Here is a 13,188-nt window from a genome sequence, read left to right as displayed (position 1 = left end):
CCAGGGCCAGTGGTGCAGATGATAAAGGTGCCCTCCAGCCGGCCCCCGATTCCCTCTGGAGATGTCCTGGGTATCTTCCATCTCCGCGGTGTCCAGAGAGCAGGCTGGGGTCCTGGCTGACCCTGTCTTTGCTCCCTGCTGATGACTCTGACGCACGTCGACTGTGGTGCCCAAGGGCCTGGGACGGTGCCACCTGGCAGGTTCCCGCTGAGCAATGAGGACTCCTGGCGTGATGGCCATGTGCACCTTCACCCTCCTGAAGCTCTTCTCGGGTCCTCCCCTACGGGTCCTCCCTCTCTGAACACCGTTACCTTCTAGAACTTGCCGTGGGTTTCATGCTTCTGCTCACAGATTTGGTGGGCAGCTTAGCTTCCCTGTTTCCATTTCAGTGTGAGTTTACTAGAACCTTGACTGTCTGGTCACTTCTTAGCAGCCCCGCCTGAGTCCTCCCCAGGCTGGGAAGGCTTCCATGGCTGTCCAGTGGTAGCCAGGCGCCCCCATTTGCCCAAGGGCTTTGGAGAGGAAACAGCAGCACCGTCTAGGGCAGGTGCAGACCAGCAGTGCCTCCCAGGTGCCAGGACAAGAGACCCAGGAACGGCAGTTGAGCCCCGTGATGGCACGGCCCGCTCCTACGCTAGCTTCGCCAGCAGGCATTGTGGGTTTGGACCGTGACTCTGCCTTCTACGTGTGCAAGGCCCTACCCCTGTCCCCTCCCTCACACAGCAGGTGCATGGCCATCAGATGTGTAATAACATCCAGAACCTCAGAATTATAATGGGAAAAATGCCATTTTTAAAAAATTGGGACACAGGGGCCCCTCTCTGACCTGCTGTGGTTCTTCCAGTGAGTGGAAGATGGCCCCGAGATGTGGACAGTATCCTGCCCCCACCTCCGCCCCCGTAGCACGATGAGGGGTTGATGTGGATGTGCAGCCTGCCTCCACGGTTCTCGTCACAGCCCAGGCGGGGACCCAGGCCGGACAGGGGGTGCCGGGTTGACAGCGCATCCCTGTACACCGTGAGCTCCAGGAGGCAGCCCCGTTTGCCAGGCTGAGCTATGAGGCGGTGGTGGCGAAGCAGCGGGCACACGTGCCTCCTGGGCTCGCCCCACGCCGGAGGCTGGGATTGTAGGCCCTGGGATCCCAGCCTTTACAGCCCCATTTCTGCCCGAGAATGCAGTGGGTGGGGGTCAGCCCACGGACCGCATGACTCAGTCCTACGCCAGGGGCGGGGCTGCCCCACCGTCCACGCTGATGGGCCTGAGCCGTGGGCCCGGCTCTCGTGCTTTCATCCCTGCAAGTGGGGCGGCCCAGAGAGGAGCAGAGACTTGCCCCGGGTCATGGCCAGCCAGTGGCAGGGTGAGGACAGGGCAACCCCAGCTCTTCGGGCCCCATTCTCAGCCCGCGGATGGCAAGGGATTGCAGGGGGGTGGCCGGGTGTGCCCTCAGCAGGCTCCCTGTGCCTCCTGCCCCCTCCAGCCGCTGCCCCCGCTGCGGGCTCCAGGCTTGGGGTTTGCAGGGCTGAGCTTGGCCGCTGGTCGCAGTCTTGGCGGAGAAAGTGCAGAGCAGCAGTTCTTTCTACAAAGCCGCACTGTTCTCGGCAAATCCTCCCAGGATCGGGATGCATTTTTTTCAAGTGATTCAGCAGCACGTGAATGGGAAGGGCCTGAGCCCAAGGCTTTGGGAACCGTGACCAAAGCCGCCGGCATGAGGTCCCGCTGGGCTCACGGGGAGAAGGAAGGCTGGCGGGGCGTGAGTCGGGGGCCTGCCAGGGTCCTGGGGGGCTGGGGCGAGCAGCCGGTGCCCCAGCTTTTCTCTGCACAGCTGATGAGCTCCTAGATGGTTCCCGTGTGCTCCCAAGGGGGCCGGAGCCAACGGACAGGAAGTGGAGGTGGGAACGCTGGTCTCCATGGAGACGGGGCATCCAGTGGACAGCAGCTTATGTGAATGTGCTAGAATGACCAAAGACCCGGACCAGGGCCACAGTGCTGCTGGCTGTCCTCTCTCGGCCACCCTGTCACCCTCCCTGCTCCACCCTCAGCTCCCATAGACGCGTCTGCTCCGGGTGGTTGTGAGTGCAGGCATTTCCCACCCTGGCCTGAGTCACGCCGGCCACCCTTGCCCTCGCCCTGGATGGGCACAGCCCTGCCCCAGAGCTCCCCAGGGACGAGGAGGTTTGCAAGGACCCAAAGGTGGCATCTGGTCTGTCAGGGTTGCTGCTCAGACAGAGGGAGCCCCTGGTTGCCTCCTACCACCACCAGGAGGTCTCTAATTATGAAATGATGCTTCCTGCACACACACACACTTTTTCTCAGTTCCCTAAAGGAAGTGCATTGGAGGAAGTCGGCCCCACTGCTCACTGCAGGTGGCCAGGTCCTGACACTAGAGAAGGCCCTCCCTACTGTGTCCACGGAGGGACACCCAAGGAGGTGGGGCGCAGGCAGGCTGGACGCTCCCACGGACGGGTGGGTGCTGAGCCAGCGCTGACACCACACGTGCCTTGTGACCACACCCCATTTCCATGTGCAGGTCTGTGGGAAGGGGTGGGGGCCTTGAGACCCAGGGGGTCTGAGCAGACCTGCGGTCCACGTGAGCCCGATCCTCCTTCTGGATCACGGTCCACCCCGTTCCCTGCCCTCCAGCTACGGAGGTCGTCCACCCTGCTCAGGATATAAATGCAGTCCCATCAGAGGGGTTCAGGACCGTCTTTACTCTGCCCCCAAAGTCCACTGAGGCACTCCATTAGGGCTCCTGTGATAACGAGGGCCGGGGCCCTGCCAACGTGTTCATCCTGTTGGAGCTGTCATGGCCAGGCGTGTCTGGGAGGCCGTGTGGCACCCCCTGGCTTTCCCAGGGCTGCCCTTGACCGGGCTTTGGGCAAGCTCATCAGAACTCAGGGGGATCTCAGCCAGGTGGACCACAATGTCACCTGTGCACCCAAAAGGGTTAAGAAACACTTGTCCCAAATGGCAGCTGCAAGATGTCGTCACAGGCATTAGTGGGGACTTCAGTAGCTCTGCAATCGGGAGCCCCCTGTCTCTGGGGAGCGTAGATGAAAGCGGGGAGCCCTGCCACTGTCCCCAACTCCCCCCCCGCCCCTGCACAGAGTGGAGCCCACCTGGAGTAAGTGGCAGTTGTGTTTCCCCGGAAGAGATTGGCACATAATTCTGCATGGAGACAAGGAAGTGGCCCCGTGACCCACGGAGGGTGTTTGCAGCTCGGGCGACGCAGTGGCCCCATCTCCCCTAAGAGGTACCCTCCGCCATGCTCACCCCTGTAACTGCACGCCACTGCTGGGGCCTCAAAACCCGGTGTCCACGACAGGCTTGGCTCGACTACGGTCCAGTCACCGGGTGGAGCGGCCCCACCCCCTCTCGGCCAGGGACAGGACCCGGGGTGTCGGCAGACGTGCTGGCAGGTCGGGGCCCCATCCTTCCCTCCCCGTACACGAGGGGCACTGGGCGCGCGCCCCTCACGGAGGGACCACGGGCCTGGGAGCAGAACGGGAGGGCAGCGGTCTCCCGGGGCGACCCTCCCGGGTTCCCCCGAGCGGCAGAGAGTGGGCTGGGCTGCGAGGGGACGAGGCCTCTGCTGACACCCCGCCAGCCCTGCTGCTCTGAGTCAGTGCACTGGTGAGGCTCAGATGACCCGGGGCTGGATTTTGACCTCGTATTTAGACTATTTTTTCCAAACCCAGAGATTTCCCACAGCTCTTCTGGGCAGATGCGTGATTTTTCCCTAAGCCAGAAGCTCGGGCCTCAGCCGGCACCAGGGCCCCGGGGGGACCTAGCGTGTGTTGAGTGCATGGAACCACGGCCACGAAGGGCTCAAAGTCACGTTTGAATATCCACAGCTTTACCTGGCTCTGGAATTGGGAGCCGGTGCCCAGGCACAGTGGCCCCATTGGGAAGTGTCCTATTAGGATGTATCTGTATGTGCAGCAGATGGGATTCCTCCGGAGAGCGGCCAGGCTCACGGCAAGATAGTAAAGACGGCTCAGTGGGTGTGAAATAAATGATCTCCTTAGAGGCGGTTCTCTTTCTGGGTCTGGCTCCCCCACAGGTTATGGGAATGGCTTGCTCTTCTCCATTGCTTCCCCAGGAAGGTCCACGGACACCGTAGGACTCAAAAGATGTTGGTGGGGAGCGGGGGCTGGGGATGATTTGATTCTCTGCTTGGGTTTGGTCAAGCATGCTGCACCCCCGGTGCCCCCAGGCCAGCCCAGGCCGCGTTGTGTGCTGAGGACACCCTGGGTGTCCCGAAAGCCCCCTTCTATTACCCCCACCGTCACCGCCCCACCCTGCGCCGCAGTGGGACAGTCTGGCCTCCCCGGGTCTCCCTGGGCAGTCATCCTCTCTCACAGTCTGAACATAGCCTGTGTTCTTTGGATCATCGTCGCCGACCTTGACTCTCCACCCACCCAGCTCTTTTCCATCCCAAATCTGGCTGGGTGTACTAGGGATTGTTTTTGCAGGCTGCTAGCGGGGGGAAGTGACATCATGTGTCCGCGGCCCAAGGGGTGGGGGCAGGGGCTCTGCGGTTGCGTGTGCTTTGAATTAAGTCGACGGTTGTGCATTCCAGTAGCCAACATCTGGCGGTGAATTCATCAGCCAGTGTATCACCCTTGATCTCAAACCCAGATGTTGTGTTAACGGAGGAAGGGAAAGAAGGAAAAACAAAATCTGAGCATCTCAGGGAGAGGCCATCGTCTTTGAGCACAAAGCAGTTAAAACAAGGATCTTTACAAAGCCTCCTGCTGCTGCCTCTGGTTCCTACGGCCAAGGAGCAGGCCGGTGGAGCTTAGGGGCTCACCCTGGTGTGGGGGGTCGGGGTGGACAGGATGTGGGCTGGTCACCCACCCCCAGGGCCAGACACCGGGCCCTGCACATAGTAGGTGTTCAGCAAATGTGTATCCGTGCCTGGATTTTCATTTCCTCTCGGGTTCTTTGGGTCTCCCTGGCTTTTTCCCAGCCCTGGTCTTGAAACAGCCTGGGATGAGAGGGGCCCATCTGTACTAGGAGTAGTCGCCCTCCCAGAGCTCTGGCGATGCCAGCGCCTGGGGTGTTGCAGTGCTGGAAATGCCTTTCTGGAGACCTCTCTGCCTCTTCCCCGTCTGCCGCTTGAGCTGGAAACCATGTGCTTCCCTGTGTCCCTGTCCACTGTCTGACTCCTTGCCTGTGCTGGATGCTCCTCGAAGGCCATCTCTGTTACCAGAGACCCTCCCCACACCTTACCCCTTTCCTCTGTGGGCAGCAGGAGGAAGCTCACGCTTTTGGGATTTCACTTGAAACGCAGCTCATCCCCGAGCTCTGAGTCTGGCTGGTAAGGCATCCCCACTCTGGCCTCATGCTGGGGGCAGAAGGCTGAGGGTCAGAATGTCTGCAGCCAGAGTTGGCTGGGCTCCACCGGGATGCCGCCCCAGCCCTCCCTCCCTGTGGGGCCCCTCTGTCCTGTTTCCCCCAGGTCTCGCCTTCAGCTTGCCTGTGGGATCCTTTGTTTTTTGGGTTTTGTTTTTTAAGATCTTATTTATTAATTCACGAGAGACACACAGAGAGAGAGAGGAAGGCAGAGACACAGGCAGAGGGAGAAGGAGGCTCCATGCAGGGAGCCCGACGTGGGACTCGATCCCAGGACCCCGGGATCACGACCTGAGCCGAAGGCAGACCCTCAATCCCTGAGCCACCCAGGCGTCCCAGATCCTCCGGTTTTGATTAATTTATTTGCCAGAGCTTTGCACGCGCCCTTCCCCACATAGAGTGCTGAACCCCCACGGTCCCCGCTGCCCTGAGCAGCTTGGCAGCATCAGGCCTCACATCTGCGCGGACAGGTGCATGCCCGGCATCTCTCCCTCATGCCCCACGGGTGTTGATGCTTTCAGAAGGTTTCCATAGAACTGGTCTTCTTTGGCTTTCCTCCATTCTCTTTCTTTCCTTCACATTATCTCTCGCTTTGCAAAGTGGAGAGGAGGTTCCCACCCAGAACTGAGGACCCCGAAGGCTCTGGCGTTCTTGTTTTGTGGGGGACAAGCCCAGCTGGAGCTCCTCCGGCCCCTGCCCCCACTTCCCTGCAAGCAGCTGGCAGCCGGGGAGCCAGTTAACATTCTAGTCTCAACCCACGAGTCTACCCCTGGGCCCTGGATTCAACAAGTCCCTTCTTTCCGATAATTTAAAAAGCAAAGGGCGGGGGGGTTTGGAAGTGTGTGGTCTGTAGCCCCAAAGCCAGGCAAGCGTGTCGGGAACCTGCGGCAAACCCAGAGCCTGGGACTGGTGCTGGCCCCGAGGTGCCGTCTGGCCCCGGGCTCTCTGAGCCTCTCACCGCAGGAGGGGGAGACTTTGTGCCATTCTTCGCCACGGCACAAATTCTGTGTGCCAGGCACTGCACGTCACGTGCACCGCGTCCCCTGGTCCTCCCCACGGCCTGGATGGGGGCTGAGGGACAGCTGGCCGCAGCTCGGCCTCTGCTGGGAGCGCTGTGCCTCCGTGAGGTCAGGGAGCTTCCCTGAGACCACAGTGTGGGGAGGGGGCCAAGCAGGGCTGCTGCTGCCTCTTCCCAATAAGGATTCGGACTGCCCCGGAGCCTCGGGGGCTTCTCTAGGAGAAAAATGCATGAGTCTGAATGCATGGAACGGACTGGAACCTGTGCACTGAGAGCAGTGCGTGCTTGTCTTCCGATGGCCGCAGGACCTGTTTTGGGTGAAGCATTGTGTGGGGTAGCAGACGTCTGAAAAACAGGTGGAATTGGGTGTATCGTAGTAAAATCCAGCAGCGGGGCTCCCAGAACTCCTGTCTCCCTCGGATGTTCCTGGTTTATTTGAGCTCAGCAGCCAGGGACAGGGCTCCACCCCAGAGACGCCCGGGGCGTGCATCTGAGACGGTTCGTGATTTGCATCAACCCTCCTCACTGTGGCCTGGGCAGTAGGGTTCGGGTGAGGCAGGTAGTGAGAGAGACCGCGGACAGACTCCCCCGGGCTGCCTGGATGCGGCAGGGACAGCCCTTTTCCATCCGGCAAAGGCCCAGTGGGCGCTGTGGTCAGAACGCAGCCCCTGCCTGTAGAAGCTCCCTGAGCAGACAGGTGTACGTAACAGGGTGGGGGAGTGATGTGGAGTATGCCGGGTGCTGCTACGGAGGACGGGATTTCCCAGAGCAAGACAGGAAAGGGGTATTTTGCCTGGGTCTTGAGGGATGCATAGAAGTTTTCCAGGCAGGGAAGGTTAGATGGCATTTGGGCCAGAAGAGACTTGTGAGTCCAGAGGTGGGGACACCCCTGGGCAGGTTCGGATTCTAAGGACTTTCCGGACTGTGGAACAGCAGGATGGGGGTGGCTGGGGCAGCGGAGATAGCTGCCGGCTGGCACCAGGTCGCACAGGGGTGTCCTTATTTTAGAGGAGGGCAGTGGGTGGCCGAGGAAGACATTTGAGCCCGGAGGGATGAGGCTATAAAAAGTCTGCTGGCGCTGGGGGTGGAGAAGGGTGGGAGCCTGAGGAGTCACTGCAAGCAGGCTGACCTGCCAGCGAGGGGAGAGCCCTCTGTCCTGGGCCCCTGGCTGGCACTGCCTAGATGTGGCTCTGCAGGTTTGGGCCGGGCTCAGCCTGGGAGGCAGGAACCTGCGGCCTCTGCCCATCGTGACTCAGCTCCAACAGAAGGAGACCTAAGAATGGGGTTTGGGCTGGGCGGGGTGGGGGTGGGGTGGCCTCTGGGGCCTGGTTGGGGCCAGGGGTGCGTGGTGGGTGCACATGGGATCCGTGTGCATGTCGTGGGGAAGACGGCCCTGGCCAGGGTGGGGGTGGGGGTCTCCAAGATATGAGCTGCCCCCGCACCCGGGGCAGAGGAGGGAGGCGCCTCTGTGCCTGGCTCCGTCTGTTCCTTATTGCTCTGTTTGGCTTGCATCCGCATTCACATAACCCTCACCCAGGGGACCCCGCACGGCTGGCCAAGCTGTGGAGGGCAAAGCTTTTAAAGCCATTAAAATGGGCTGTGCCCGCTGATATAAGCCTCGAAATGAATTAAGGGAGGGCTCTGCCCCAGTGACCGAGCCCTGCTGACTGTCACCTGGTCAGGCCATGGGCTGGGTCCGGGTCCCGCTGACCCTCACCTGGTCAGGCCGCGGGCTGGGTCCGGGTCCTGGCTTAATTGCTGGTAGGAAGGAAACCCTGTGGTGCATGGCCCATGAGCGGACGTTCCCGAACCTTCCCAGCCTGACCTCTTCCCGTCTCCTTCATCCTTGTGTCATGGTCTGGGACCGTTTTCTTTCCGTTTGGCCTCCTTCCTGGGCCTCTGTCCAGTGGGGTCTGTGAGCATTTCCTCACCCAGCTCGATGGCCTCTGGGGGGGCCGAGCACTCTGACCCTTTGCCTGTCATGCCCCTGATAGAACGTGTTATTACTATTTTTTTAAATAAATTTTATTTATTTTGAGAGACAGAGGCAGAGACACAGGCAGAGGGAGAAGCAGGCTCCATGCAGGGAGCACGACATGGGACTCCATCCCAGGTCTCCAGGATCATGCCCTGGGCTGAAGGCGGCGCTAAACCGCTGATCCACCAGGGCTGCCCAGAACGTATCATTATAAAGCATCGTCCGTGGGACATTTATCCGGGACGCCTTTAGGACAGATTAGGAGTAGTAGGATAGACCTTTCCAATATAAGACCCCCAAACCTAACTATGATGGGGCCTCTTTGGAAGGCGGTTATCCCTCTGCTTTCAGCCTGGAAAAGCCTGTTTGCAGTAGGCTGTGGATGGAGGCTGGGTGGTAGGAAGCCACCATCCTTAATTATATGATGATTGTGGCCCAGTTAATTTGCTTATCTGCTTGCCCAGCCGCAGCCTACCCGTTCGTTGGAGAGAATTTTAAAAAGCCCCAAAGCACTTAGGCGTGACATCAACAAAGAGCTTTATCAGTGACTACCCAGTAACCTCGCTACCGGTGAGACACCAGCCTTCTGCTTTGGGTCCCTGTCAACATTCTTTTTTTTTTTCCCAAAGATTTTCTTTATTTATTCATGAGAGACACAGAGAGAAAGAGAGGCAGAGACACAGGCAGAGGGAGAAGCAGGCTCCACGCAGGGAGCCTGATGTGGGACTTGATCCCGGGTCTCCAGGATCACACACTGGGCTGAAGGCAGGTGCTAAACCGCTGAGCCACCCAGGTGTCCCACCTGTCAACATTCTTGCTGAAGAATCCTGGGACTGGAAGGGGTCTCAGAGCTTCACCCCTCGCCCCTGCCCCTCGCCGTGGGTGGGGTCTGACACCGTGCAAGGGGCTGGCTTCATCGTGCCCCCACCCCCACCCCGCCCCGGAGCCAGGACAGCACTGTGGTGGCTCCACTCACCTCCCTGTCTTTGTTTTGCAGTGATTAGGGCCAAAGCGGTCAGTGTGAAGGAGGTGGACTCTGGGAATGACATCTACGGCAACCCCATCAAGCGGATTCAGTATGAGATCAAGCAGATAAAGGTACCGGGCACCACCGCCAGGTTGCTGCCTGGGCAGAGCCTCGGGAGGGCCGGGAGCAAGGTTGGGCCCCCCCCGCCCCCCGAGGAGGTGTCCTGCCTTCTTGAGTAACTCGGTACAGCCATCCCTCGAGCAGACTCGAGGGCTCCAAGCCACAGGTCAATCCGATTTTCCTTAATCTGTGACTGCCTGGAAAGTTGTGTGGACCTGCCATGTTCCCGTCGACCAGGTCATTGTAGAAATGTGTCCTCTTCGTTTTGGTGGGTAGTAAATTTGTGGCAGAGTCTCAGCACGGTTACAGCGGTGGCCAGAGCTTCTGTGGAACATTCCGAGGGTGCCCGTCCTCAGCTGAGCCAGTGCGAGGTTCGAAGGCCCGAGAGCTTGGCCGTTGCATCTGGGAGCCCTCACTCCCACAAACTGTGCCGTGGGGTCTCCCTCACCTGGTCAGCCTTCGAGTCTAAGAGGAAGGAGGGGTCCCGTGGGCAGGTGTGGTGGGGGCCGGCTTCCCCGAGGAGGACATGGAGCCCACGGCCTGGCCAGTGGCGGAGGGGATCCGCCAGGTGGGAGCGGGACGGGCAGGCGTGGGGACTGAGCACTGAAGGGGAGGTGGAAGGGGAGGTCAGTTGTTTCAGAACGTTGTCCATGTTCAAGGGCGAGGAGCTCGTGTTGGAGAGGAGACGGGGTGGGAGACGAGGTTGGAAGGACAGGACCGGCCGTGGAGGAAGGCGATCTTGTCTCAGTCACTAACTCCGTCCCCAGGGGAGGAGGACGTCCTAGGCGCTGTCCCTGGAGAGACGGCTTCATAAAGGCAGGAGTTGTCGCTGTCTGTGTTTTTTTTTTTTTTTTCAAAGATTTTATTTATTCATGAGAGACACAGAGAGAGAGAGAGAGAAAGGCAGAGACACAGGCAGAGGGAGAAGCAGGCTCCATGCAGGGAGCCCGACGTGGGACTCGATCCCGGGACCCCGGGATCACACCCCAGGGTGAAGGCAGGCACTAAACCGCCGAGCCCCCGGGCCGCCCGCTGTCTGTGTTTAATTGTGTTACAAAAATACAAAGAAGCGGGGAACACGTGTTATCAGGAGGTCCACGAAATGCTTACTCATTGCATCCGTGTCATCCGAGGGGCGACCTGCTCTCTCGGGGCCTAAGTCCCTACGCGAGGGAGAGAGAACGTCTCTGTTCTTGCAACCTCATCGGGGCGTCCTGAAGAGGCAGGTGTTGACACCAAGAAGCATGTTTGGTCTCCGTGAAAGATGGCGAGGTCTCGGTGACGGCGCGTTGTTGTCACCGTCGGCCTCACCTTCCCTGGGTGGGATGAGCTGAGCTTTTGCATCTCAGGATACTGGGATGGCCCCTTTTTATTGGGGTTTGCTTGTTGAAACTCCGCCCTCCCCCCAAACCCCGTGCTAGTCACCTTGGGGTAGGCACAGCAGAAATCCTCATGAAGCTCCATGGACTCGCACAGCCCGAGGGTGTGCGTCCTCTGTCGTGTGGTCCCTGAGCGTGTGCGCTTTGCCCCTTCCACCTTCTCCCTCCCCCACACCCCCAGCTTCTGCTGGGCTGCATGCACCCCACAGCCCGGATGGAGGGATGGAGGGCCATCCTCAGCGCACACTCACGTCCCCAGCTGTCACTATCCCCACCCAGTGGGGCAGCAGGGATCCCCGGCCGTGGCGGGAACCCTCCATCTGGGCGGCAGGCTCATCCCCAAAGTAGAGGAGCAGTTGAGAAGTCAAACCCCACTGACCCCTGGAGTCATAGCCATGGTGCCTCCCCCATCAAGTAGCCAACGCTTGATCAAAGTTCCTGCCAATACCCTAAGGAAGTGGTCCTCCCCGATGGGTCGGAGTCACCTGGAGATACACTTGCCTCTCTGCGGGGCGGGGGACGCGGACTCTGTTGGCCGTGTGGGCCGGGTCTGCTCACGTCTCACCTTCGTCTTTCCAGATGTTCAAAGGACCAGACAAGGACATAGAGTTTATCTACACGGCTCCTTCCTCCGCCGTATGCGGGGTCTCCCTGGACATCGGAGGAAAGAAGGAGTATCTCATTGCGGGTATGTAGATGGATGTGCACGTGGCACGTTCTTAGAGGCCGTCGGGGTGTTGTGTCCAGGCCCCCAGGGCTGCGGGGAGCCCGAGGCACCGCGGGGCTGTCCCGAAGCCTCTGGGCTTCCCTGCCTCTTCCCGTCTGAGAATTCCTGGTGGATTCTCGCCTGCCCCCCACAACGGGGGAACCAGGGTGCCTGCCTTGATGGGGAAACACGTAAACCGGTATCCACAGGTGATGCGAGGTCGGGGCAGACACCAAGAGGTGAGCATTTTTGCCTTTTGCTCCTGAAAGGAAGGCACCTGCCAGATGCTGGAAATGCTCACCGCTGGGCGGGAGGCGTTAAAAAAAAAAAAAAAAGTGTTAAATCTGCTGGTATCAGGATGTCCTCTACCTGTGCAGCAACTTTGTTCATCGCCTCTTTCTTTCTTTCTTTCTTTCTTTCTTTCTTTCTTTCTTTCTTTCTTTCTTTCTTTCTTTCTTTCTTTCTTTTTTCTTTCTTTTCTTTCTTTCTCTTTTTTTCTTTCTTTCTCTTTCTTTCTTTCTTTCTTTCTTTCTTTCTTTCTTTCTTTCTTTCTTTCTTTCCTTTCTTTTTCTTTTTCATCACAGTAAAACATACGTAAAGTCTGCCGTTTTAACTATTTTTAAGTGTCCGGTTCATTAGCGTTAAGCACATTCCCGCTGTCGCACGGCAATACCACCATCCCTCCCTCCTTTCATCTTGTAAAACCGAAACTCTGTCCACATGAAACACCAGCTGCCCAGTCGCCTCCCCCGGCCCCTGGCGCCCACCGTCCTACTGTCTGTCTTGGGATTTGGCTCCTCTGGGGACTCCCATGGAACTGGAATTAGACAGTGTTTGTCCTTTGTGACGCTGACTTCACTGAGCATCACGTCCTCCAGGTTCCTCCACGACGTAGCAGGGGTCAGGGCGTCCTTCCTTCTGAGGCTGAGCAACAGTCTGTTCTGGGGAGAGACCACGGCCGAGATTCGGGACCGGGTCATTCTTCACCGTGGGGCTGTCCTGTGCAACATCCCTGGCCTGTACTCGCTGGTTGCCCCAAAATCCCTCCCCGAATTGTGGTGTCTCCAGACATCCCCAAATGCCCCTGACAGTCCCCTCGGTCCCCAAGTCGAGACCCACTGGTCTAATAGGGATGATGGAAATGCTGCATGTGCTGCTGTCTTTGGCAGCCGCTCCCTGCATGTGGCTACTGAGTGCTCAGAAACTGGGGCTCTAATTTGACTTCATATGTACGTGTAAGCAGCGATGTGCAGCTGGTGGCCGCAGGACTGGCCAGTGCGGTCTCGGTCAGGCTGGAACATCACCGCCCTCTTTCCGAGGAAATAGGAGTTGGGTCGCAAACTTGGGAAGAGACGGAGTGGAGGGGACAGCTCCCCTAGTCTGACGTTTAGTTTTGTGATACAAGCCAAATGTAATCATAGAAGTACATTCTGAACCCAAAATCTCTGTGATTCGGGGGATTTCCTTCTGTTTGGATTCTTTGTACTTTTTCCCCCATTCATGGATAATTTTTTTTTCATGGGGAATATTTTATTTATTTTTTAAAAGATTTTCTTTATTCATGAGAGACACAGAGAGAGAGAGAGGCAGAGACACAAGCAGAGGGAGAAGCAGGCTCCATGCAGGGAGCCTGACGTGGGGCTCGATCCCGGGTCTCCAGGATCA

General features: G+C 58.7%; 1 protein-coding gene across 3 annotated transcripts in view; it reads left to right on the top strand.

The window, feature by feature from the left end:
* The window catches only part of TIMP2 (TIMP metallopeptidase inhibitor 2), a 47,864-nt gene that overhangs the window by 23,831 nt on the left and 10,845 nt on the right, over positions 1-13,188 (top strand). For all 3 annotated transcript variants that reach the window (XM_072781835.1, XM_072781834.1, XM_072781836.1), the window contains 2 exons: positions 9,349-9,449; positions 11,397-11,505. In XM_072781835.1, the coding sequence (XP_072637936.1) occupies positions 9,349-9,449; positions 11,397-11,505 (210 nt within the window). The remainder of the gene's footprint in view (positions 1-9,348; positions 9,450-11,396; positions 11,506-13,188) is intronic.

This window comes from Canis lupus, chromosome 16 (genome assembly GCF_048164855.1).
Source record: "Canis lupus baileyi chromosome 16, mCanLup2.hap1, whole genome shotgun sequence".
Taxonomy (NCBI): Eukaryota; Metazoa; Chordata; class Mammalia; order Carnivora; family Canidae; genus Canis; species Canis lupus.
Note: the sequence above shows the minus strand (reverse complement) of the source record. Positions and strands in the feature narration are given on the sequence as shown.